We start from the raw sequence: 27,423 nt of genomic DNA, 5'->3' as shown, positions 1-27,423 counted from the left end.
TATCAGTGGCAGGTGTAGAAGGCAGACCTCCTTCAATAGATGCAGTCAAATTATCTCATCACAAAAATGAACTTTTCTATAGAAATAAAAGTTCCTCGAAGTTTTCTACAAAAATAAAATTTCGTCGCAATTTTCTATGAAAATAAAATGTCGATGACATTTTCTATAGAAATAAAATTTCACGGAATTTTTTTATAGAAATAAAATTACGAAGAAATTTTCTATAGAAATAAAATTTCGTCGAAATTTTCTACTTAAATAAAATTTCTATAAAATTGTCTATGGAAATATAATTTAGACAAAATTTTCTATAGAAAAACAATTTTCTATAAATTTTTCTACAACAATAAAATTTTATTGACATTTTCTATGAAAATAAAATTTTTATTAAATTTTCTATTTAAATAAAATTTCTATAAAATTATCTACAGAAATAAAATTTTACCGAAATTTTCTATTGAAATATAATTTTGTCGATATTTTCTTTAGAAATAAAATTTCGATGAAAATTTTTATAGAAATAAAATGTCGACGTAATTTTCAATAGGAATAAAATTTCGTTGAAATTTTCTTTAGAAATAAAACTTCGATCAAATCTTCTATGGAAATAAAATTTTATCGAAATTTTCTATAAACAAACAATATCGTCGACAATTTCTTTAGAAATAAAATTTCGACGAAATTTTCTATAAAAGTCCAATTACGACGAAACTTTCTAAAGAAATAAAATTTCAACGAATTTTTCTGTAGAAATAAAATTTTGGCGAAATTTTCTATAAAAAAAAAACATTCAGAAAATCGTAAAAATCGAAAAATAAATAAAATTTCTATAAAATTATCTACAGAAATAAAATTTTACCGAAATTTTCTATTGAAATATAATTTTGTCGATATTTTCTTTAGAAATAAAGTTTCGATGAAATTTTTTATAGAAATAAAATTTCATTCGTTTCGTTTTATTGTTGGTTTCTCTTCAATCATTATTGTTGTGTTTGATCTCAGCTTAAAACCAAGCATTGACTACACTACAAGTGTAGCTTAACCGACAGAAATAAAATTTCGTATAAATTTTCTTTAGAAATAAAATTTCGATCAAATCTTCTATGGAAATAAAATTTTATTGAAATTTTCTACAAAAACAAAAACAATATCGTCGACAATTTCTTTAGAAATAAAATTTCGACGAAATTTTCTGTAGAAGTCAAATTACGACAAAAGTTTCTAAAGAAATAAAATTTCAAAAAATTTTTCTGTAAAAATAAAGTATTGACTAAATTTTCTATAGAAAAAAAAAAAACATCCAGAAAATCGTAAAAATCGAAGAATAAATAAAATTTCTATAAAATTATCTACAGAAATAAAATTTTACCGAAATTTTCTATTGAAATATAATTTTGTAGATATTTTCGTTAGAAATAAAATTTCGATGAAATTTTTTATAGAAATAAAATGTCGACGAAGATTTCAATAGGAATAAAATTTCGCTGAAATTTTCTTTAGAAATAAAATTTCGATCAAATCTTCTATGGAAATAAAATTTTATCGAAATTTTCTATAAAAAAACAATATCGTCGACAATTTCTTTAGAAATAAAATTTCGACGAAATTTTCTATAGAAGTCAAATTACGACAAAAGTTTCTAACGAAATAAAATTTCAACGAATTTTTCTCTAGAAATAAAGTATTGACGAAATTTTCTATAGAAAAAAAAACATTCAGAAAATCGTAAAAATCGAAAAATAAATAAAATGTCTATAAAATTATCTACAGAAATAAAATTTTACCGAAATTTTCTATTGAAATATAATTTTGTCGATATTTTCTTTAGAAATAAAATTTCGATGAAATTTTTTATAGAAATAAAATTTCATTCGTTTCGTTTTATTGTTGGTTTCTCTTCAATCATTATTGTTGTGTTTGATCTCAGCTTAAAACCATGCATTGACTACACTACAAGTGTAGCTTAACCGACAGAAATAAAATTTCGTATACATTTTCTTTAGAAATAAAATTTTGATCAAATCTTCTATGAAAATAAAATTTTATTGAAATTTTCTATAAAAAAACAATATCGTCGACAATTTCTTTAGAAATAAAATTTCGACGAAATTTCCTATAGAAGTCAAATTACGACAAAAGTTTCTAAAGAAATAAAATGTCAACTGTAGAAATAAATTATTGACTAAATTTTCTATAGAAAAAAACATCCAGAAAATCGTAAAAATCGAAAAATAAATAAAATTTCTGTAAAATTATCTACAGAAATAAAATTTTACCGAAATTTTCTATTGAAATATAATTTTGTCGATATTTTCTTTAGAAATAAAATGTCGACGAAATTTTCAATAGGAATAAAATTTCGTTGAAATTTTCTTTAGAAATAAAATTTCGATCAAATCTTCTATGGAAATAAAATTTTATTGAAATTTTCTATAAAAAACAATATCGTCGACAATTTCTTTGGAAATAAAATTTCTACGAAATTTTCTATAGAAGTCAAATTACGACGAAAGTTTCTAAAGAAATAAAATTTCAACGAATTTTTCTGTAGAAATAAACTTTTGACGGAATTTTCTATAGAAATAAAATTTTGACGAAATTTTCTATAGAAAAAAAAAATTGAGAAAACGTTTAGAAAATTGTAGAAACAAAATTTCGACGAAATTTTCGATAGAAATAGAATTTATCATGAAATTTTCTATAGAAATAAAATTATCGATGAAATTTTAACGGAAATAATGACATTTTCTTAAGATATAAAATTTCGACGAAATTTTCCATTTATGGAAAAAGTTTGAATCTCGAAAACTCAACTTTTTCAAATCTTAAAAAAGTTGAACGATCGGAGGACGACTTTTCCAAATTTTAAAAAAGTCGTAAACATAAAATGCATTTTTTTAATTCTATCCCTAGCTGTTAGTTTCTCAATACATTGAGACACTAACATTAAGAAAAAATAAATTTCAAATTTTCTAAATTTCATATTATTTTGTGGACACTATTATAGAAAAAAGTTGCACATTTTGTAAATCCTCTTAAATAATCTGTTTTTTTTTTTTTAATTTATATTTTTTAGGTAAGTACCAGATTAACAAAATAATACGCATGGTAAGTCTTGTCAAATGTTACCCAACTGAAATATTAAAATTGACCAACTGTTACTCTGTGTGATGATATTCAATGAGAGGGCCCTGTTGCAAAGTTGCTATGTTGTAAGATGCAAAACTATCAATCAAATTGAGACAACTTATAAAGACACAGAGAAAAAATTATGCAAAATATTCCGGAAAATTTGTCATTTGTTTTGTAAATGAATGACATTTAAGATGGCTTGCGAAAATATCCCATTTCAAATTAGAAAAACAATTCGTACAACTGCAAATGGAAAATAATACTGCGACAGATGATCATCTATTAGCCATTGCTACTTTGGCCAAATATGCAAATTTCCATTACAATAAACGTTAGACAAAAACAAAAAAACAATGCAAAGAAAAATACAGCATTTTAAAGATGACAAATATTTTAGCAAACAAGATTGACTTGACAATTGTGCCACACTTTCAGCACGTCCGTCCATCCGTCACTCATTCATTCACGCATTCAGCGGCGCCTATTCAAATTTGCCAATTCCATGAAACAATAGTGGTGGAGATGATGGTGATTATTATCAACAATCTTCCTCCCATCAATGGCCTAGCGATATGAATATCTCGGTTTAAATGTAGCAATCCAGTCAGTGTCAGTCATCTATGCGAATATTTGTCTGATATGTGATGAGATAATTTGACTGCATCTATTGAAGGAGGTCTGCCTACTACACCTGGCACTGATACGATGTATTTAAATGAATGGATGATGGATGAACTATTCCGTTATCAAATATTCTCAATATTCTCAATTGCGACAACTGTCTTCGAAAATATTATTTCTATGGAAAATTTCGACAAAATTTTACTTCTATAGAAAATTGCGTCAAAATTTTATAGCTATAGAAAATTTTGTTACTATAGAAATTTCTATTGAAATTTTATTTCTATAGAAAATATCGAAATTTTACTTGTTTAGAAAATTTTGACAAAATATTATTTCTGTAGAAAATTTCACAGAACTTTTATTTCTATAGAAAAATTCATCAAAATTGTATTTTTATAAAAAAATCAGATTTATAGATAATTTTGTTAGTATTTTGTTTTAGTAGCAATTTTTACAGCAATGAAATTTCGACGAAATTTTATTTGCTATAGAGATTTTCATCAAAATTATATTTCTAAAGAAAATTTCACTTAAGTTTTATTTCTATTGAAAATTTCGACAACATTTTATTTCTAATGAAAATTTTATCAAAAATTTATTTCTATAGAAAATTTTATCAAAAATTTATTTCTATAGAAAATCTCGTCAAAATTTTACTTCTATAGAAAATTTTGTCAAAATTTTATTTCTATAGAAAATTTTGGCAAAATTTTATTTCTATAGAAAATTTTGTCAAAATTTTACTACTATAGAAAATTTTGTCAAAATTGTATTTCTATAGAAATTTTTGGCAAAATTTTACTTCTATAGAAAATTTTGTCAAAATTGTATTTCTAAAGAAATTTTTGTCAAAATTGTATTTCTATAGAAATTTTTGTGAAAATTTTATTGCTATAGAAAATTTCGTCGAAATTTTATTTCAATAGAAAATTTTGTTACTATAGACATTTTTATTGAAATTTTATTTCTATAGAAAATTTCATCGAAATTTTACTTCTATAGAAAATGTTGACAAAATATTATTTATGTAGAAAATTTCACGGAAATTTTTTTCCTATAGAAAAATTCATCAAAATTGTATTCTTATAAAAAAAAAAATTCATCGAAATTTTAGATTTATAGATAATTTCGTCACAATTTTGTTTCTGTAGCAATTTTTATAGAAATTTTATTTAAATAGAAAATTTCGTCACAATTTTGTTTCTGTAGCAATATTTATAGAAATTTTATTTAAATTAAATTAAATTTAAATTATATTTCTAAAGAAAATTTCACTTAAGTTTTATTTCTATTGAACATTTCGTGAAAATTTTATTTCTAATGAAAATTTCGACAAAATTTTACTTTAATAGAATATTGCGACAAAATGTTATTACTATAGAAAATTTCGTTGAAATTTTATTTCAATAGAAAATTTTTTCGAATTTTTTTTCAGAAGAGAAATTTCATCGAAATTTTAGTTTTACAGATAATTTCCTCAAAATTTTGTTTCTGTAGAAAATTTTATAGAAATTTTATTTATCAAAATTTTATTTAAATAGAACTTTTTGATGAAATTTTATTTCTATAGAAAATTTCATCAGAATTATATTTCTAAAGAAAATTTCACCGAAATTTTGTTTCTATAGAAAATTTCTACAAAATTTTATTTCTATAGAAAATTTTACCGAAATTTTATGCCTATACAAAATTTTGTCGAAATTTTATGCCTACAGAGAATTTTCTCGAAATTTCATGCCTATAGAAAATTTTGTAGAAATGTCATTTCTATTCAAAATTTTGACGAAATTTAGTTCCGCAATTTCAGTATTTCATTGGCAAATGTCCCCACTATTGTAGCGTTCATGTTCAAAATTTATTTATAATTTTTATTGAAATTTATGAAAATTTTATTTCTATAGAAATATTCATCAAAATTGTATTTTTATAAAAAATTTCATCGAAATTTTAGATTTATAGATAAATTCGTCACAATTTTGTTTCTGTAGCAATTTTTATAGAAATTGTATTTAATTAGGAAGTTTCGACGAAATTTTTTTTCTATAGAGAAATTCATCAGAATTATATTTCTAAAGAAAATTTACCGAAATTTTGTTTCTATAGAAAATTTCGACGAAATTTTATTTCTATCGAAAATTTCGACAAAATTTTATTGCTATAGAAAATTTCGTCGAAATTTTATTTCAATAGAAAATTTTGTCGAAATGTTGTTACTATAGAAATTTTTATTGAAAATTTATTTCTATAGAAAATTTCATCGAAATTTTACTTCTATAGAAAATTTTGCTAAAATATTATTTCCATAGAAGATTTCACAGAAATTTTATTTCTATAGAAAACTTCATCAAAATTGTATTTTTATAAAAAATGTCATCGACATTTTAGATTTATAGATAAATTCATAACAATTTGGTTTCTGTAGCAATTTTTATAGAAATTTTATTTAAATAGGAAATTTCGACGGAATTTTATTTTTAAAGAAAATTTCACCTAAATATGTTTTATTTTATATTGAAAATTTCGACAAAATTTTATTTCTAATGAAAATTTCGATAACATTTTACTTATATAGAATATTGCGACAAAATTTTATTACTATAGAAAATTTTATTTCAATAGAAAATTTTGTCGAAGATTTATCGAAATTTTATTTCATCTAATTATATAATTATTTTTCGAGCTTTATGGACAGATATAGATTAAGGAACATGGTTAATAGAGCCATTGAAAAGAAAACGCCAGATACAAATCTATACACGCCTGGACTGTACATGTTTCGGTTCGGGCGAATGAACCTTTCCACAGCCTTTAGTATAGATCTGGCTGGGAGAGATAACTCAATTTTGGGCCCTTTATGCTAACTCCTTATGGAGAAAACATTTGGGAAATTTCCTCTTACAAATTGAATCATCTTTTCTCCCACTGTACATCATCTTTTCATATAACTTATATAGAAATTTTACTTCTATAGAAATTTTATTTCTATAGAAAATTTTATTGGTAAAGAAAATTTCATAGAAATTTTATTTCTATAAAAAATTTCATCAAAATATATTTTTAAAATTGCATTAGTATAGATAATTTCAAAACATTTTGTTTCTGTACCAATTTTTATATAAATTTTAAATAGAAAATTTTGATGAAATTTTATTTCTATAGAAAATTTCATCAGAATTAAATTTCTAAAGAAAATTTACGGAAATTTTGTTTCTATAGAAAATTTCGACGAAATTTTATTTCTATTGAAAATTTCGACAAAATTTTACTTCTATAGAAAATTGCGTCAAAATTTTATTGCTATAGAAAATTTCGTCGAAATTTTATTTCAATAGAAAATTTTGTCGAAATGTTGTTACTATAGAAGTTTTTATTGAAAATTTATTTCTATAGAAAATTTTGGCAAAATATCACTGTAGAAAATTTCACAGAAATTTTATTTCTACAGAAAAATTCATCAAAATTTTATTTTTATAAAAAATTTCATCGAAATTTTTGATTTATAGATAATTTCCTCAAAATTTTATTTCTGTAGAAAATTTTATAGAAATTTTATTACTATAAAAAATTTCATCATAATATATTTTGAAGATTGCATTTTTATACAAAATTTCATCGAAATTTTAGATTTATAGATAATTTCCTCCAAATTTTGTGTCTGTAGAAAATTTTATAGAAATTTTATTTATCGAAATTTTATTTAAATAAAAAATTTCATCAGAATTTTATTTCTATTGAAAATTTCGACGAAATTTTATTTCTATTGAAAATTTCGACGAAAATTTATTTCTATTGAAAATTTCGACGAAATTTTATTTCTATTGAAAATTTCGACGAAATTTTATTTCTATAAAAAATTGCATCATAATATATTTTGAAGATTGCATTTTTATACAAAATTTCATCGAAATTTTTGATTTATAGATAAGTTCCTCCAAATTTTGTTTTTGTAGAAAATTTTATAGAAATTTTGTTTATCGAAATTTTATTTAAATAGAAAATTTCATCAGAATTTTATTTCTATTGAAAATATCGACGAAATTTTATTTCTATCGAAAATTTCGACGAAAATTTATTTCTATTGAAAATTTCGACGAAATTTTATTTCTATTGAAAATTTCATCGATATTTAATGCCTATAGAAAATTTTGTCGAAATGTCATTTCCATAGATAATTTTGACGAAATTTTATTTCCGCAATCAGTATTTCATTAGCAAATGACCCCACTATTGTAGCGTTCATGTTCAAAATTTATTTATAATTATTATCGAAATTTTATTTCCATAGAAAATTTTGACAAAATTTTATTTCTATCTCAAATTGCGACAAAGAGAAACGAAATAAATGTCCATAGAAATTTCTTCGAAATTTTATTTCTATAGAAAATTTCGTCTAAATTTTATTTCTAAAGAAAATTTCTTCCATTTTTTATTTCTTAGAATATTTCGACAAAATTGTATATCAATGGAAAATTTAGTGGAAATTCTATTCCTGAAGAAAATTTCGTAGATATTCTATTTCTATAGAAAATTTCGTCGAAATTTTATTTCGATAGAAAATTTCATCGACATTTTATTTCTATAGAGAATTTCGATATTGTACTTCTATAAAAAATTTCGTCGAAATTTTATTTCTATAGAAATTTCCTTCAAAATTTTAATTCTATACAATATTTTGGCGAAATTTTATATCTATAGAAAATTTCATCGAAAACCTATTTCTTTTAAAAATTTCATCGAAATCTTATTTCTATAGACAATTTTCTCAATTTATTTTATAGAAATTTTAGTCAACGCTTTATTTCCATAGAAAAATTCGTCGAAATTATATTTCTAAATTTTTTATCGAATTTTTATTTTTCAACAAGCTACATCGAAATTTTATTTCTTTATTTCTTTTAGATTACACTAAAATGTATTTTTGAAAATTCATACAAAATTCCATGTATTTAACAATTTTACTATACGAAAAAAATACATTTAATTATAATTAATTATTTAAAACAATTATGAGACAAAAGTGCCACTTTATACAGCAATCGTCCAACCAGTTAGTCAGGCAGGTGGTCATGCACCAGACACCATTAGAGAAGAGGAGCCATTTGGAATTTTTGTTTATGGTAAACACTGCTTTTTATTAATAAACAAACCAAAAAATTGCAACTACTGATGCTACATGACACAATAAAATTTCATTTGATTCATTATGTAAATGAAGAAAGTCAAAGCCAAGGGGATGGAGAGACCATACAACTATTCAACCTTTTCACAGCTGGATAGGAAGGAAAAAATCTGGTCTTAGTTTTGACATAAATTTAATTTGATGAGGATGACAAAGAAAGGTTGCAATAAATGGCAACAACAAGTCACTCCATAGACTTTGTCTTATAATTTGTAATGACCATTTTAATGACCACAAATATTAATCGCTTTTTTCACTAGTTGCCATGAATTGCCACCATTGACCATCAAAGCTTGGAGTGCGCATGCGCGCAGTCAGTAGTATTACGCAAGAGAAGAAATTCTTCTAGCCATCGTCATTACTCCAGTTGCTGAGCCAATATTACGGCAGCTGCAGCCGCAGTAGCACACTAACCGTTTTCCCCATCTTCTTTCTAAGAAAACGGAATTGAAAAAAAAATGGAGAATAAACAACAAAGACATTAAAGACTCATTATATAATGATGCCAAAAGAAAAGAGCAGTACCCAGAGCACCATAGGCATTCTGTTAGTTGGCTGGTGCTGGTGTATTGAGGCTGGCCCAACGGTAATATTAATTGTTGAGGTATCCCCATGGGAGTACACTGGCTGCAGGGTTACTAACGGTATACATGCGCCTGAGATGGATGCAATTGGAGGGCAACAATGCAAAACATCATTATCATCGATTTTGACCCGGTCTATGAAGACCATAGTGGAGTTTTGAAAAACATGCAGCTCTTTGTTGGAATGATCGATTGATTGCGGTTAATGATCATTTTTTTTTTGTTATTCTCCTCAATCTATCAACCTACTATTCTATTCAAGTTAGTGATCTAATAAAATACTTCAGTTTGAAAAGCAATTTGGAAAATAAGACGTTCCATATTTGGTTGGACAAAAGAACATTTACTGTGCATCAAAAATAAAATATGGACTTTATAAAACTTATGATGTGACCTCCATTCAGAGAAAAATATTTACATCCGCTAAGAAGAATCAAGGAACAAAGATAACATTCATGGAAAGAACATTTTCATTGAAAATAAAAGTTTGACAACATTTTATAAAATATAATTTTTCCATCAATTTTTTTGTTGAAAAAAAAAAAATGAAAATTTCTATAGAAATAAAATTTTGACAAAATTTTCTATAGAAATAAAATTTTAACAAAATTGACAACATTTTCGAAAGAAATAACATTTTGACAAAATTTTCTATAAAAATACAATTTGAACAAAATTTTCTATAGAAATAAAATTTTATTTCTATATTTATTTCTATTTTGTCAACAAAAATGTTGACAAAATTTCTTATAGAAATAAAATGTTGACAAAATTTATTATAGCAATAAATTTTTGATAAAATTTTCTATAGAAATAAAGTTTTGGCAAATTTTTTTATTGAAATAAAATTTTGACACAATTTTCTATGGAGATAAAATTTTGACAAAATTTTCTATAGAAATAAAATTTTGACAAAATTTTCTATAGAAATAAAATTTTGAAAAAATTTTCTATGGAAATAAAATTTTAACAAAATTTTCTATAGAAATAAAAATTTTGACAAAATTGTCTATAGAAATAAAATTCTGACAAATTTTCTATAGAAATAAAATTTTGACAAATTTTTCTATAGAAATAAAATTTTGACAAAATTTTCTATAGAAATAAAATTTTGACAAACTTGTCTATAGAAATAAAATTCTAACAAATTTTCTATAGAAATAAAATTTTGACAAATTTTTGTATAGAAACAAAATTTTGACAAAATTTTCTAAAGAAATAAAATTTTGACAAAATTTTCTATAGAAATAACATTTTGACAAAATTTTCTATAAAAATACAATTTTAACAAAATTTTCTATAGAGATAAAATGTTGACAAAATTTTCTATAGAAATAAAATTTTTAATAGAAATAAAATTTTGACAAAACATTTTACTTATATAGAATATTGGACAAAATTTTATTACTATAGAAAATTTTATTTCTATAGAAAATTTTGTCGATTTTTTTTTTCAGTAGAGAAATTTATGGAAATTTTATTTCTATAGAAAATTTTATTAGTAAAGAAAATTTCATCGAACTTTTACTTCTATAGAATATTTCAACCAAATTTTATTTCTGTAGAAAATTTCATAGAAATTTTATTTCTATAAAAAATTTCATCAAAATATATTTTTAAAATTGCATTTTTATAGATAATTTAATAAAAATTTCATTTCAGTAGATTTATAGATAATTTCAAAAAATTTTGTTTCTGTACCAATTTTTATATAAATTTTAAATAGAAAATTTTGATGAAATTTTATTTCTATAGAAAATTTCATCAGAATTATATTACTGAAGAAAATTTACGGAATTTTTTTTCCATAGAAAATTTCGACAAAATTTTACTTTATAGAAAATTGCGTCAAAATTTTATTGGTATGGAAAATTTCGTCGAAATTTTATTTATTTTATTTTCTATAAAAATACAATTTTAACAAAATTTTCTATAGAAATAAAATTTTGACAAAATTTTCTATAGAAATAAAATTTTTAATAGAAATAAAATTTTGACAAAATTTTCTATAGAAATAAAATTTTGACAAAATTTTCTATAGAAATAAATATTTGACAAAATTTTCTATAGAAATGAAATTTTGACAAAATTTTCTATAGAAATAAAATTTTGACAAAATTTGCTATAGAAATAAAATCTTGACAAAATTTTCTATAGAAATAAAATTTTGACAAAATTTTCTATAGAAATACAATTTTGACAAAATTTTCTATAGAAATAAAATTTTGACAAAATTTTTTTATAGAAATAAAATTCTGACAAAATTTTCTATAGAAATAAAATATTGACAAAATTTTTTTATAGAAATAAAATTCTGACAAAATTTTCTATAGAAATAAAATTTTGACAAATTTGCTATAGAAATACAGTTTAGACAAAATTTTCTATAGTAATAAAATTTTGACAAAATACAATTTTGACAAAATTTTCTATAGAAATACAGCTTAGACAAAATTTTCTACAGAAATAAAATTTTGACAAAATTTTCTATAGAAATAAAATTTTTAATAGAAATAAAATTTTGACAAAATTTGCTATAGAAATAAAATCTTGACAAAATTTTCTATAGAAATAAAATTTTGACAAAATTTTCTATAGAAATAAAATTTTGACAAAATTGTTTACAGAAATACAATTTTGACAAAATTTTCTACAGAAATAAAATTTTGACAAAATTTTCTATAGAAATAAAATATTGACAAAATTTTTTTATAGAAATAAAATTCTGACAAAATTTTCTATAAAAATAAAATTTTGACAAATTTGCTATAGAAATACAGTTTAGACAAAATTTTCTATAGTAATACAATTTTGACAAAATACAATTTTGACAAAATTTTCTATAGAAATACAGCTTAGACAAAATTTTCTATAGAAATACAATTTTAACAAAATTGTCTATAGAAATAAAATTGTGACAAAATTTTCGATAAAAATAAAATTTTGACTCAAATTTCGATTGAATAAAATTTTTTAAAAATTTTCTATTAAATAAAATTTTGACAAAATTTTGTATAGAAATACAGTTTAGACAAAATTTTCTATAGAAATAAAATTTTGACAAAATTTTCTATAGAAATAATTTTTTTTATAAAATTTTCTAGAGATATACAATTTTGACAAAATTTTCTATAGAAATATAATTTCAAGGAAATGTTCTAAAGAAATAAAATTTCGACGAAATTTTCTATAAAAGTGAAATTTAAAAAAAATAAAATTTTGATAAAATGTTATATCCATAAAATTTTCTATAAAAATGTCTTTACTATTTTTAAGTAGGATATTACGTATTTAGTATGTTTATTTTTTTTTACTTTCTTGTAATTCAAATTTATTTATGACGGATGGATGGTTGGATTGGATTATCAATTGCAAACAAACTAATTAGAAATATCAACAAAACTATGATGTGTTTTTCCAAAACACTTAAAATTTAATTAAAATTGATGCAATGTGACAATACGATACAATATGTGGTCAATTTCTGAGCTACAAATAAATAAAAATTTAAATATTGTTTTTCTCAGAGTATGCTCTTCTCTCCACAACCCCTTAGCAATTCGTAAATAAATACAAAACAGGATATTGAAATACCTAAAAGCCATATCAATAACATTCCAGCAAAATTTGACATTCCCAATTTAACGGGGCCAATATCTTCCATATTGGAATACATAGTGGCTTCCACCTGTTTTTGTTTTTGAACATTCATATTATTGGCCACAACACGCCATTCCCAAAATTTATCTAGACCAGCTGAATGCCACCAATAAATCAAATCATCAAATTTTCCCAATAGAGCCCAACATCGAGTGACAAAGGCTACAGAGTATTGATAGTAGAGATCTTCTTGCATGATTTTCAATTTGTGAATACTTTCGGGTGTCAAATAGTCTCCAATGGCAAAGTGACCTAGAATATTAAAAGAAAAAAAAAACCTGAGATAAAATAGTGTTTTTATAGAGTTGCTATGTATAACAACCAAATGGTAATCTCTCCAATGTAAATCCATAATCCGAACGTGTAATACCCAAATTCTCCAATTTCTCATCAGAATATAAAAAGAAATTCTTCAAGATACCATTGATATTGGGCTAAAAAAGAAATTTAATTTTTTTTAAGAATAATTATAAAATACGAAATGAGACACAAAAAAATGAAAAATTTTCTTCAGGTTTATAGAATTGTTTCGAACTCTGATCGAAAAAACTTCGTTTTATTAAATTTGTCATTGATATTAAGCCAACGAAACACTTTCATTAACACAATGAAAATGTTCCGTATTGTTATGATTTTTCCATTAAATAACGAAATAGTCCATAATAGTAATAAAGACTTTCATTGTTGCAACACAAAAAAATTATTGTTTGTCTTCAATCAATTGAAATTAATTGATCCAATTAATTTTTTAATTGAAATATCTTCAATCACACAAATTATAGTATCAATTAAAAAATTAATTGAAAGTCAATTAAAAAATTAATTGATTCAATTTAAAAATTAATTGATACTATTAGTTTTTGTGATTGATTTTTGTTTCAATAAAAAAAATTTGTTGAATCAATTAAATTTTGAGTTGATATTTTTTAAAACTCAATTAAGATTTTAATTAGAAAATTTTCGTAATTTTTTTTTCTGTGAATGGAACACTTCTGTTATGTCAATGAAAACGTGTCGTTGGCTCAATCTTAATGAAAATTTCACAGAAAGAAATTTTAATAACAAATTCCCTTAATATTGCAAAGCTTTTTTTATCAATGTAAATTTTTTCTATATTTTTTTGGTATGACCTAGTACCTACTTTTTATACCCTGCGCCACATTGTGGAACAGGATATTATAAGTTAGTGCATATGTTTGCAACACCCAGAAGGAGACAAGATAGACACATGGTGTCTTTGACAAAAATGCTCAGGGTGGGCTCCTGAGTCGATATACTCGTAGCCATGTCCGTCTGTCTGTGAACACATTCTAGGTCGCAATTTTAGTCCAATCGACTTCAAATTTGGCACAAGTATGTGTTTTGGCTCAGAATAGAACCCTATTGATTTTAGAAAAAAATCGGTTCAGATTTAGATATAACTCACACTCACATATATATATTTCGCCCGATATGGACTTATATGCCCCAGAAGCCAGAGTTTTACCCTAATTTGCTTAAAATTTTGCACAAGAAGAACAATTAGTACTATAGTCAAGTGTGCTCAATTTTATTTAAATCGGTTCAGATTTAGATATAACTCCCATATATATCATTCGCCCGATTTACACTCATATGGCCGACCACAGAGGCCAATTTTTTACTCTGATTTAGTTTAAATTGTCACAGGGAGTAGAATTAGCATTGTAGCTATGCGTGCCAAATTTGATTGGAATAGGTTCAGATTTAGATATATCTGCCATATATAGCTTTCGCCCGATTTACACTCATATGACCACAGAGGCCAATTTTTAACTCCGATCTAGTTGAAATTTTGCACAGGGAGTAGAATTAGCATTGTAGCCATGCGTGCCAAATTCGATTGAAATCGGTTCAGATTTAGATATAGCTCCCATATATAGCTTTCGCCCGATTTACACTCATATGACCGACCACAGAGGCCAATTTTTTACTCCGATTTAGTTGAAATTTTACACAGGGAGTAGAATTAGCATTGTAGCTATGCGTGCCAAATTTGGTTGAAACCGGTTCAGATTTAGACATATATCTCCCATATATAGCTTTCGCCCGATTTACACTCATATGACCACAGAGGCCAATTTTTTGCTCCGATTTAGTTGAAATTTTGCACAAGGAGTAGAATTAGCATTGTAGCTATGCGTGCCAAATTTGGTTGAAATCGGTTCAGATTTAGATATATCTCCCATATATAGTTTTTGCCCGATTTACACTCATATGACCACAGAGGCCAATTTTTAACTCCGATTTAATTGAAATTTTGCACAGGGAGTAGAATTGGCATTGTAGCTATGCGTGCCAAATTTGGTTGAAATCGGTTCAGATTTAGATATAGCTCCCATATATACCCCAACATTTTCCTTGTAAAATCACCAGTTGTAAAAATGACTCTAGTTTTCCGAAACTTCTGATACATATATATATATCGAGCGATAAATCATAAATAAACTTTTGCGAAGTTTCCTTAAAATTGCTTCAGATTTAAATGTTTCCCATATTTATTTTTACTAACATTGTGTTCTTCCACCCTAGTGCATTAGCCGACTTAAATTTTGAGTCTATAGATTTTGTAGAAATCTATCAAATTCTGTCCAGTTCGGGTAATATTTAAATGTATGTATTTGGGACAAACCTTTATATGTAGCCCCCAACACATTTGACGGATGGGATATGGTATCGAAAATTTAGATCTACAAAGTGGTGCAGGGTATAATATAGTCGACCCCGCCCGACTTTAGACTTTCCTTACTTGTTTTTTTTTCTAAAATCTTACATCATCCGATTTCCGTATGGTCGTAACCCAAGCTTCTGAATTGGCAGCCCATTTTAGTTGATGCTTTAACATTCTTTGTATGGTGTCCGGGGACTCGCTATAACTGAAAGAAAAAAATTAAAATTAACTTTACGTTCATATGTCTACATTGAAAAAAAAACGTTGGCTAATGAGAAATCGATTTATTCATAAATATGATGGATTTCTGAAAGTTTTTCTCGTATTTAAAGAAATATTTTTAAAATGTATGTAAGCCACGAAAACATGTTACATCTGAAATCCATCTACGTCCTGACTTATGTTCATGATTTATAAAAGAAATTCCTCGATCTTTAAAAGCCATGAAACTTTCAGTTTCATGAATGCTATCTTTATATTAATGAACATTTTCATAGTATTAATGAATTGTTACATTTTTTTAAATTAAATTACCTCGGTACTGTCAAAATACTAGCCAATCCTCCACCATATATACTCGTTATAATAATGTCATTCAGAAAACATGTGAAAAGTAGAACCCTTACAGTTTGTGAGGCCACATTCCCAGAACCCGTTTGTGAGACAAATAATTTCAGTGTAATTACAAAAGCATTCGTTATACTCTCTTTCCATGAATGATTTTCATTGGCCAAAAACCAGGTTTCAAAACGATAGGTTAACGAAACACTTATAACTTCCAAGAGTAGATATGCCAAAACTGCCAACCACAAATTCCATTGAAATGGTTCCAAGGGTAAAAGCCAAGATGCCAAACGTCTTGAAAATAAAGAAAAATATATATTTTGAAAATTTTTCGCATAGCATATCAAAATTACTCACCTTGGAGCCGGCACTAAACAGGTCACACCAGTACGAACCAAATACATAGACATATCCAAATGAATATAATCGGTATCCCTTAAAAATGGATAAAATAGGAAAAAATATAGAGAGTTGGAAAAAGGATAACAAATGTTCATATAGCAAATGTTTTGGTAAAAAATAAATCCTATAGATAAATCTGACCCCATCTGAACGAAATTTATTAGAGTTCTACAAAATGTACAGACCTTAAATTTAAGTCGGCTAATGCCCTGGGATGCAACACAATGTTAGAAAAAAACAAGTAAGGAAAGTCTAAAGTCGGACGGGGCCGACTATATTATACCCTGCACCACTTTGTAGATCTAAATTTTCGATACCATATCACATCCGTCAAATGTGTTGGGTGTTATATATAAAGGTTTGTCCCAAATACATACATTTAAATATCATTCGATTTGGACAGAATTTGATAGACTTTTACGAAATCTATAGACTCAAAATTTAAATGCACTAGGGTGGAACACAATGTTAGTAAAAAACAAGTAAGGAAAGTCTAAAGTCGGGCGGGGCCGACTATATTATACCCTGCACCACTTTGTAGATCTAAATTTTCGATACCATATCACATCCGTCAAATGTGTTGGGGGCTATATATAAAGGTTTGTTCCAAATACATACATTTAAATATCACTCGATTTGGACAGAATTTGATAGACTTCTACAAAATCTATAGACTCAAAATTTAAGTTGGCTAATGCACTAGGGCGGAACACAATTTTAGTAAAAAAATATGGGAAACATTTAAATCTTAAGCAATTTTAAGGAAACTTCGCAAAAGTTTATTTATGATTTATTGCTCTATATATATGTATTAGAAGTTAAGGAAAATTAGAGTAATTTTTACAACTTTTCGACTAAGCAGTGGCGATTTAACAAGGAAAATGTTGGTATTTTGACCATTTTTGTCGAAATCAGAAAAACATATATATGGGAACTATATCTAAATCTGAACCGATTTCAATCAAATTTGGCACACATGACTATATTACTAATTGTACTTCTAGTGCAAAATTTTAAATTAAAACCCATGTTCAACCAAATTGGGCCAAAACTCTGGCTTCTGGGGCCACATAAGTCCATATCGAGCGAAAAATATATATGGAAGCTATATCTAAATCTGAACCGATTTCAATCAAATTTGGCACACATGACTATACTACTAACTGTACTCCTAGTGCAAAATTTCAACCAAATTCGGCCAAAAATCTGGCTTCTGGGGCCATATAAGTCCATATCGGGCGAAAGATATATATGGGAGCTATATCTAAATCTGAACCGATTACAATCAAATTTTACACACTTGACTATACGACTAAGTGTTATGTTTGTACAAAATTTCAAGCAAATCGGTATAAAACTCTGGCTGCTGGGTCCATATTAGTGCATATCGGGCGTAAGATATGTATGGGAGCTATATCTAAATCTGAATCGATTTCAACCAAATTTGGCACGCATAGCTACAATGCTAAATATACTCCCTGTGCAAAATTTCAACCAAATTGGGCCAAAACTCTGGCTTTTAGGACCATATTAGTCCATATCGAGCGAAAAATATATATGGAAGCTATATCTAAATCTGAACCGATTTCAATCAAATTTGGCACACATGACTATACTACTAATTGTACTCCTAGTGCAAAATTTCAACCAAATTCGGCCAAAAATCTGGCTTCTGGGGCCATATAAGTCCATATCGGGCGAAAGATATATATGGGAGCTATATCTAAATCTGAACCGATTTCAATCAAATTTTACACACTTGACTATACGACTAAGTGTTATGTTTGTACAAAATTTCTAGCAAATCGGTATAAAACTCTGGCTGCTGGGTCCATATTAGTGTATATCGGGCGTAAGATATATATGGGAGCTATATCTAAATCTGAACCGATTACTTCCAAAATCAATAGGGTTCTATTCTGAGCCAAAACACATACTTGTGCCCAATTTGAAGTCGATTGGACTGACTGCGACCTAGACTTTGATTTCAAAAATGTGTTCACGGACACACGGACATGGCTATATCGACTCAGGGACCCACCCTGAGAATTATTCCCAAAGACACCATGTGTCTATCTCTTCTCATTCAGGGTGTTGCAAACATACACTCAAAAAAATGTTTACTTTGATCCAAAGATTATGACCTTCCTTTAAGGATTTTGGTATTGATTCCGAGCCAATGATGCGGGTTCATTAAAATAAAATTTTTTTGCGACCTATCTGGCTTTAAATCTAGGATCTATGAAATTTAAATTGGGATACAGATCTCATTTATCGAATTTTCATTCTATTTTTCCGGTATATTAATAAAGCTATTCCCATATAAACATACGCCACTTTAAAAATCCAAAAAAATATTTTCTTAATTCCAAAACAAGTAAGGAAAGTCTAAAGTCGGGCGGGGCTGACTATATTATACCCTGCACCACTTTGTAGATCTAAATTTTCGATACAATATCACATCCGTCAAATGTGTTGGGGGCTATATATAAAGATTTGTCCCAAATACATACATTTAAATATCACTCGATCTGGACAGAATTCGATAGACTTCTACAAAATCTATAGACTCAAAATTTAAGTCGGCTAATGCACTAGGGTGGAACACAATGTTAGTAAAAAAATGAAGCAATTTTAAGGAAACTTCGCAAAAGTTTATTTATGATTTATCTCTCGATATATATGTATTAGTAGTTTAGGAAAATTAGAGTCATTTTTACAACTTTTCGACTAAGCAGTGGCGATTTTACAAGGAAAATGTTGGTATTTTGACCATTTTTGTCGAAATCAGAAAAACATATATATGGGAGCTATATCTAAATCTGAACCGATTTCAACCAAATTTGGCACGCATAGCAACAATGCTAATTCTACTCCCTGTGCAAAATTTCAACTAAATCGGAGTTAAAAATTGGCCTCTGTGGTCATATGAGTGTAAATCGGGCGAAAGCTATATGTTGGAGATATATCTAAATCTGAACCGATTTCAACCAAATTTGGCACGCATAGCTACAATGCTAATTCTACTCCCTGTGCAAAATTTCAACCAAATTGGGGTAAAACTCTGGCTTCTGGGACCGCCTCAATTCATACTTTTCAATGATTGATAGCAGCGTAGCTGACGTGTGACCCATATGTAATCAAGGGCCACATGACACTCGTCACCTTTTTGCTTGCCCAGCTAAGCCTACCCGTCTCACTACCAGATCGCTCTGGACGCACCCCATCCTTGTCGCAGAGTTCCTTGATCTGGCTACCAGCTGAACTACACATTAAAAACTACATTAAAAACTGTTACAACAACAACAACAACTTTAAACCAAAGATGCTAAATCCTCAAAATGAGTCTTAGCCTATATTTGAAGCGTTTTTATCTTAAATCGAAAGATTCATTATTTCAGTTAATTTAAGGACGATTTCTTTAAATCAAAAATGTGTTTCATTACTATAAGGAAAATTTGCCTTAGTTTAAAGACGTGCAACTTTAACGAAGGGACGCATATTTTCAAAATGTGTGTCCTTTCTTTTAATAAAAGTATCATTATTTTAAGGAAAATTTGTCCTTAATAGTGTGTAAATTGTGCAGCCTAAAATTGAGTTTGCGTAATCTTTAATATTAAGTAATTATTTTTTTTCAGTGTATGCACTTACTCCACAGTGTGGCGCAGGGTATAAAAATATAAAATTGTTCGTTTTTAAACTTTTTTTAAGCAAATAATAATAACTAATTTTCGTATGAAAAACTTATTTAATTTGTTTATAAACCTTTTTTTCGAGTGTATAAAATTTTTGCAAAATTTTACCTTACCACGAATACATGGCTCCCACTGAAACCTCTGCAGTACCTTTGGCTATCATACCCAAACTACCATCACCAGAAAAATTTGCATAAGCTTCACCCCAATCATCGGCTTCAGCTGAAAAAATAGCAAATCGATTAAAGTGCAAAAAAGAAAACATTTCACAAAAAATGTTTTTTTTTTTCAGTACTTACAGCTATCTATTAGAATTGTACAATTAATTAATTCACATAAAATTAATACAACTCTAGTTTCGGTACCATCAATCTGGACAGCTCCTTCCTTAGTTCCACCATAGGCTAAATCATAAGAATTATTTGGTTCCAAACCATATTTAATGACAAAATATGGATGATAATCAAAACCCGCAACAATTACTTCTCTGCCTTCTAAATTGCTTAGTTTATCGGGATAGAGATTTGCATTTGATTGGAAAGTTCCATTATTTCCATAAAATCTATCCAATAGAATTAATTTGCTGGCATCCCGTTTTGGACCTTTAAATTTATTGGTTTTCAATTCGAAAAAATTGGTCGATGATCGTTGAGCAAAAATAACCAAAATATGAGGTTGATCTAGGAGTAGATTTAAATGTAAAGTTAAAATATATTTTATGGTTTCAATCACGACATTAATTGATCCAATTAATTTTTAATTGAAACTTCTCCAAACAAGGCCAATTAAGATTTAATTTCCAAATAGAAATTACCCAGCAAAAAATAATTATAAAATTGGAAGCACTTAAATATCAGTGCTTATACTGTATGCATTACTATTCTGCGCAAAATTGTAAGTACAGAATTCAGCGCTACTTCTTCTAAAGGTGTAACTAAGTTCTTCGTTTACAGCGGGCGACTTTAAAATTTTTTTATTAACCGCCCGAAAAAAATATGGAAGTGCTGAAATTAGCACAAGTTCGTTGCACTAGAGTAAGCGGGTGCTTCCTCCTTCGCTTACCGAATTTCACTTCTGTAAGCAAGAGCATTTTGTGTCTTTTTTTATCACGACTTCTAACGAACGAAAGATTTGTGCGAAGAGATATTAGTAAAAATAATTCAGTAGATGTATTGTGCTTGAAGGAGAAAGAGTGAATAAATCTTTTCTCGTACCATAGCTCGGTATCGTGATACTGGTAGTGTTGCATCGCTTTCAAAACGAAATAAAAACTGTAACAAAAGAAATTACCGCAAAAGTGAAAGCCTGATTTGGGCGAAATCCACACCAACGTGGTTGAAATCGTGCTCGTGAGCCGAACTTATCTCGTTAATGGATGCAACACGTATTGAGAAATGAGTTTAGTTTAAGTTGGGTATTATGGCAGCCCGATATTTCATTCTTACTTAGATTATTTAGTTCATTGCGGTACCACAGTGTTGAATTTTTCTCTTATCATTAAGTGCTGCCCCCGATTCTATGTTTAGCTCTCCGACATGGGACATCCTTTTTATAGCCGAGTCCTAACGATATTCCTCATTGCCGTGAAACCACATAGAGAAGCTTTAAAAAACCCAGAAATGTCAGCAGCATTACTGAGAGGGGAAAATCTACCGCTGAAAAATGTTTAGGTGTTTCGTCGAAACTGGTATTGAACCCATGACCTTTTGTATGCAAGGCGGACATGCTAACCATTACACCACGGTGACTTGGAGTAATTGAAGCCACTGAAGTTCCTAAAAGTGCAAGAGCTCGCACTCAGTATGCGTCAGCCAAGAAAAGCATAGAAGGAACTTCCTCGCTGACCACCAAAATCCCCGTATCTCAATCATGGTTGCCACAGTGGGTGCAAATCTACCAAAAATGGTAGATTTTCTACAGAAATAAAATTTTGACAAAATTTTCTATAGAAATAAAATTTTGCCAAATTTTTTATAGAAATAACATTTTGACAAAATTTTCTATAGAAATAAAATTTTGACAAAATTTTCTATAGAAATAAAATTTTGACAAAATTTTCTATAAAAATAAAATTTTGACAAAATTTTCTATACAAATAAAATTTTGACAAAATTGTCTATAGAAATAAAATTTTGACAAAATTTTCTATAGAAATAAAATTTTGACAAAATTTTCTATAAAAATAAAATTTTCTATAAAAATACAATTTTGACAAAATTTGTTATAGAAATAAAATTTGACAAAATTTTCTATAAAAATAAAATTTTGACAAAATTTTCTGTAGAAATAAAATTTTGACAAAATTTTCTATAGAAATAAAATTTTGACAAAATTTTCTATAGAAATAAAATTTTGACAAAATTTTCTATAAAAATAAAATTTTCTATAAAAATACAATTTTGACAAAATTTGTTATAGAAATAAAATTTGACAAAATTTTCTATAAAAATAAAATTTTGACAAAATTTTCTGTAGAAATAAAATTTTGACAAAGTTTTCTATAAAAATAAAATTGTCTATAAACATAAAATTTTGACAAAATTTTCTATAGAAATAAAATTTTGACAAAATTTTCTATAGAACTAAAATTTTGACAAAATTTTCTATAGAAATAAAATTTTGATAAAATTTTCTATACAAATAAAATTTTGACAAAATTTTCTATAGAAATAAAATTTTGACAAAATTTTCTACAGAAATAAAATTTTGACAAAATTTTCTATAGAAATAAAATTTTGACAAAATTTTCTATAAAAATACAATTTTGACAAAATTTGTTATAGAAATAAAATTTGACAAAATTTTCTATAAAAATAAAATTTTGACAAAATTTTCTACAGAAATAAAATTTTGACAAAATTTTCTATAGAAATAAAATTTTGACAAAATTTTCTATAGAAATAAAATTTTGACAAAATTTTCTATAGAAATAAAATTTTGACAAAATTTTCTATAAAAATAAAATTTTCTATAAAAATACAATTTTGACAAAATTTGTTATAGAAATAAAATTTGACAAAATTTTCTATAAAAATAAAATTTTGACAAAATTTTCTGTAGAAATAAAATTTTGACAAATTTTTCTATAAAAATAAAATTGTCTATAAACATAAAATTTTGACAAAATTTTCTATAGAAATAAAATTTTGACAAAATTTTCTATAGAACTAAAATTTTAACAAAATTTTCTATAGAAATAAAAGTTTGATAAAATTTTCTATACAAATAAAATTTTGACAAAATTTTCTATAGAAATAAAATTTTGACAAAACTTTCTATAGAAATAAAATTTTGATAAAATTTTCTATAGAAATAAAATTTTGAAAAATTTTCTATAGAAATAAAATTTTGACAAAATTTGCTATAGAAATAAAATTTTGACAAAATTTTCTATAGAAACAAAATTTTTTATACAAATAAGATTTTGACAAAATTTTCTATAGAAATAATATTTTGACAAAACTTTCTATAGAAATATAATTTTGACAAAATTTCTTATAGAAATAAAATTTTCTATAGAAATAAAATTTTGACAAAATTTGTTATAGAAATAAAATTTTGACAAAATTTTCTATAGAAATACAATATTGACAATAAACTTTTGACAACATTTTCTATACAAATACAATTTTGACAAAATTTTCTATAAAAATAAAATTTTGACAAAATTTTCTTTACAAATAAAATTTTGACAAAATTTTCTATAGAAATAAAATTTTGACAAAATTTTCTATAAAAATAAAATTTTGACAAAATTTTCTATTGAAATAAAATTTTGACAAAATTTTCTATAGAAGTAAAATTTTGACAAAATTTTCTATAGAAATAAAATTTTGACAAAATTTTCTATAAAAATAAAACTTTGACAAAATTTTCTATAAAAATAAAATTTTGACGAAATTTTCCATAGACATAAACTTGGGACAACATTTTCTATACAAATAAAATTTTGACAAAATTTTCTATAAAAATAAAATATTGACAAAATTTTCTATAGAAATAAAATTTTGACAAATTTTCGATAGAAATAAAATTTTGATAAAATTTTCTATAGAAATAAAATGTTGACAAAATTTTCTATAAATATAAAATGTTGACAAAATTTTCTACAAAAATAAAATTTTGACAAAATTTTCAATAAAAATAAAAATTTGACAAAATTTTCTACAAAAATAAAAATTTGACAAAATTTTCTACAAAAATAAAATGTTTAGAAATTTTTCTATGATGGATTCATTTTCAAATGTAAGATTTGCAACCCAAAAATACCAAAGTGTCGATCATCTCAAGAAGACACATTAGCCGAGAATCGGCCAAAATACTTCAGAACCACTTCCGCCACGCACAAAATTTAGACAGGAAAGGGTCAAGGAGAAGAGCACGGAAGTGGTTAGTTACCGAATTAGGTTTTCCCCTTTGAGAAGCCATTCCAAATTGATCAGTTTGTGAACCAACAAAATGATCTGACTTTCGATTGACCACAGAAACTCAAGCGGCGACGATGCTAATAGCGTGGATCGCCTTAACGTGCGATTATCGCTCCCGCCTGAACAGTATTGAAATCCTGGACAGACAAATATTTCGGACCCAGATCAAGGACATTCCAACAAGATTCAGCACCATCGCACTCAGCATGCACCAAACAAGAATGACTTAAAAATTGGGGTTTCCGCTTCTTTCTATCGCACAATGGCCACCAACATCTTCGGATCTCAACTCTTTGAACTTTTGGGCTTGGGGCATTTTGGGGAGTTGTGTGAAAATAAATTCCGAATATTATCGGCACAGACTATTACGGCCGCAGTCCAAGGACAGTCCAACAGGATTCATCACCATCGAACGCACACAAAGAATCGGTTAAAAGGGGGGTTCCTCGTTTAATTTCTACCGCACAATGACCGGATCTCAATCCTTTGGATTTTTGCTCTTGGGCCATTTTGGAAAGTAAGGTTTGCACTAAGAAATACCAAAGTGTCGATCATCTCAAACCGATTCTAAATTTTGATGTCAGGTATAGTGTCAACCTGATATTTCTGGTTCACTTAGACTATTCAGTCCATTATGATACCACTGTGGTGAACCTCTTATCACTGAGTGCTGGCCGATTCTATGACAATGTACTACCTTTTTAAAGCCACTACTGGTGTTTGGCCGAAACTAGGAATGATTATGTTACATGACCGTCAGTATGCAAGGCATGCTAAGCATTGCTCCATGGCGGCTCCAAAAATTTGATGTTATTTGAGACATTTTTTTTTCTTTTTTTCTTTCCTTTCCTTTTCTATTCTTTTGTTTTTTTGTTTTTAACAATAAAATAAAAAAATAAAGCGCTTTACTTCATTACATTAAATATCAGCCACCCTGTTATTCTATTTTAATTAAAAAATATTTATTACCTTGAAAAAACATATGCTCCTGGAATTGTTTTTCCTGCTTCTGATCTGAAGTGGCAAATAGAAAATGATTTCTCTTTGATCGCCATACGGAATATCGACTTGCATTCTCGAAACTTTCAATAAAGGGTAAAATTTCTTTTTCGAAAACCACAAAACTCTGAAATAATCATAAATAAAAAAACAATTTTTTTAATATAATTTTTCAAAAGGCAAAAATTCACTTACCTCACAATGTGATTTTTCTATGGATAAAGTCAATTTTAAAGTTAAATCATTATACTCAACTTTATTTGATTTAAATTTTTCTTCAAGTTCCTGATATTCGGCGATATTATTATCAAAAGCTTGAAATAATTTTGTTGTGTCAATGTTAACAATACCATAAAGACTTTCTTTGATGGTCAAAGTAAAATGATCCTTCTGTGGCCATAATAAACAAACAGTGGTATTTTCAAAATATATTTGAACTTAAGAAGAAAACAAATTTAAATTCGATTTTTTTTTATTTTTTAAGTTTCTACATCCGCGACTTACTTATGAAATTAATAATTGGTGACCAATTGATATCAACAATTGGTATCATATTTTTTTTTTGTTTGTTTCGACTCTTGCAATATCTAATGCCAATGTCACTTTGGATTGGTGGTAGTACATCGGTTTTATAGTTGCCCTAAAATTCCTTTGTCTGGTTTCGTTATTTGCTCTACAATTATGACCAAATTAAATTTTGTTTACTGTTTGCCAAGACAATAAAGTCATTTTAGTTTTTCGTGAATAATTTGTTTGGTATAATCAAATTTACATAAACCCATTACAATTGTAATAATTTTTGAATTTCAAATGCAAAACGACCTATGAAAATTATGCAAATATTTGGGTGAAGGATTTGTTCGTTTGAAATATTTAAATTATTTGGGAAAAACTAAGAATTGTCCGCAAAAAATTTAAGCCAAAAAAGCAATTAAATGTTCTGATAAGAAGCAATTAATTAAGGTCGGTTTTGTTAAATGTTTTTGCTTAAAAGCAAAAAATGTTGGAAATGTCAAATTTTAGAATCAGTTTACATTTGTTTGAATTGGCCACCTTTGGCATGAATTATGGCCGTCAAAAGCTGCATGGAAGTGGCAAAATTCCCACGGAATCACCATCTTGAGATGACGTCAGATCTATACTTAAGGCCAGGGCCGTGGAGTCGAGCCAATTTTGCTCGACTCCGACTCCAGCATTTTTCATCAGCTCGACTCCAATTCCGGAGTCGACTCCGGGTAATATAACTAAATCTCATTTTAATACGACTAATTTGTAGTTCTATTGTGGGGGTACCGTAAGTGGATCGATATAAAGTATGGTATTTATTAATGTGTGCAAAAAAAGGTCTTAATTTCACATTAGATGCCAATCGAACTCTATATTTCAAATTTAGGGCAATGTTTAACAAATAAAATAATGCTATAAATACCCATCATAATATGAGAAGATACCAACAGTATATGTATTT

At 26.7% G+C, this 27,423-nt stretch overlaps 2 protein-coding genes across 9 annotated transcripts in view; one reads left to right on the top strand and one right to left on the bottom strand.

The window, feature by feature from the left end:
* LOC142240706 (guanine nucleotide exchange factor DBS) overlaps positions 1 to 27,423 on the top strand; it is a 381,804-nt gene that overhangs the window by 217,663 nt on the left and 136,718 nt on the right. The gene's annotated exons all lie outside the window — the stretch shown is intronic.
* On the bottom strand, positions 12,930 to 26,622 carry Ir41a (Ionotropic receptor 41a). The gene is made up of 10 exons (XM_075312417.1): positions 26,460 to 26,622; positions 26,151 to 26,392; positions 25,926 to 26,082; positions 20,829 to 21,209; positions 20,643 to 20,751; positions 16,790 to 16,867; positions 16,403 to 16,726; positions 15,971 to 16,073; positions 13,502 to 13,613; positions 12,930 to 13,431 (listed from the first exon to the last, which is right to left on the bottom strand). The coding sequence occupies exons 1-10, from the start codon at positions 26,506 to 26,508 to the stop codon at positions 13,043 to 13,045; spliced, it is 1,944 nt and encodes a 647-aa protein (XP_075168532.1). The 5' UTR covers positions 26,509 to 26,622; the 3' UTR covers positions 12,930 to 13,042.

The sequence above is a fragment of the Haematobia irritans genome, chromosome 5 (genome assembly GCF_050003625.1).
Source record: "Haematobia irritans isolate KBUSLIRL chromosome 5, ASM5000362v1, whole genome shotgun sequence".
Lineage (NCBI taxonomy): Eukaryota > Metazoa > Arthropoda > Insecta > Diptera > Muscidae > Haematobia > Haematobia irritans.
The sequence above is the reverse complement of the archived record's forward strand: the minus strand, read 5'-3'. Positions and strand labels throughout refer to the sequence as shown.

What these genes read in the sequence shown, in the direction of transcription:
- Ir41a (XM_075312417.1), bottom strand. Translation starts at nt 26,508, where the DNA reads ATGATACCAATTGTTGATATCAATTGGTCACCAATTATTAATTTCATA. An exon ending in TACAATTCTAATAGATAGCT is followed by an intron (nt 20,752 to 20,828) that starts GTAAGTACTGAA and finishes CTATTTTTTCAG; the next exon opens with CTGAAGCCGATGATTGGGGT. An exon ending in GTGGGAGCCATGTATTCGTG is followed by an intron (nt 16,868 to 20,642) that starts GTAAGGTAAAAT and finishes TCCATTTTTAAG; the next exon opens with GGATACCGATTATATTCATT.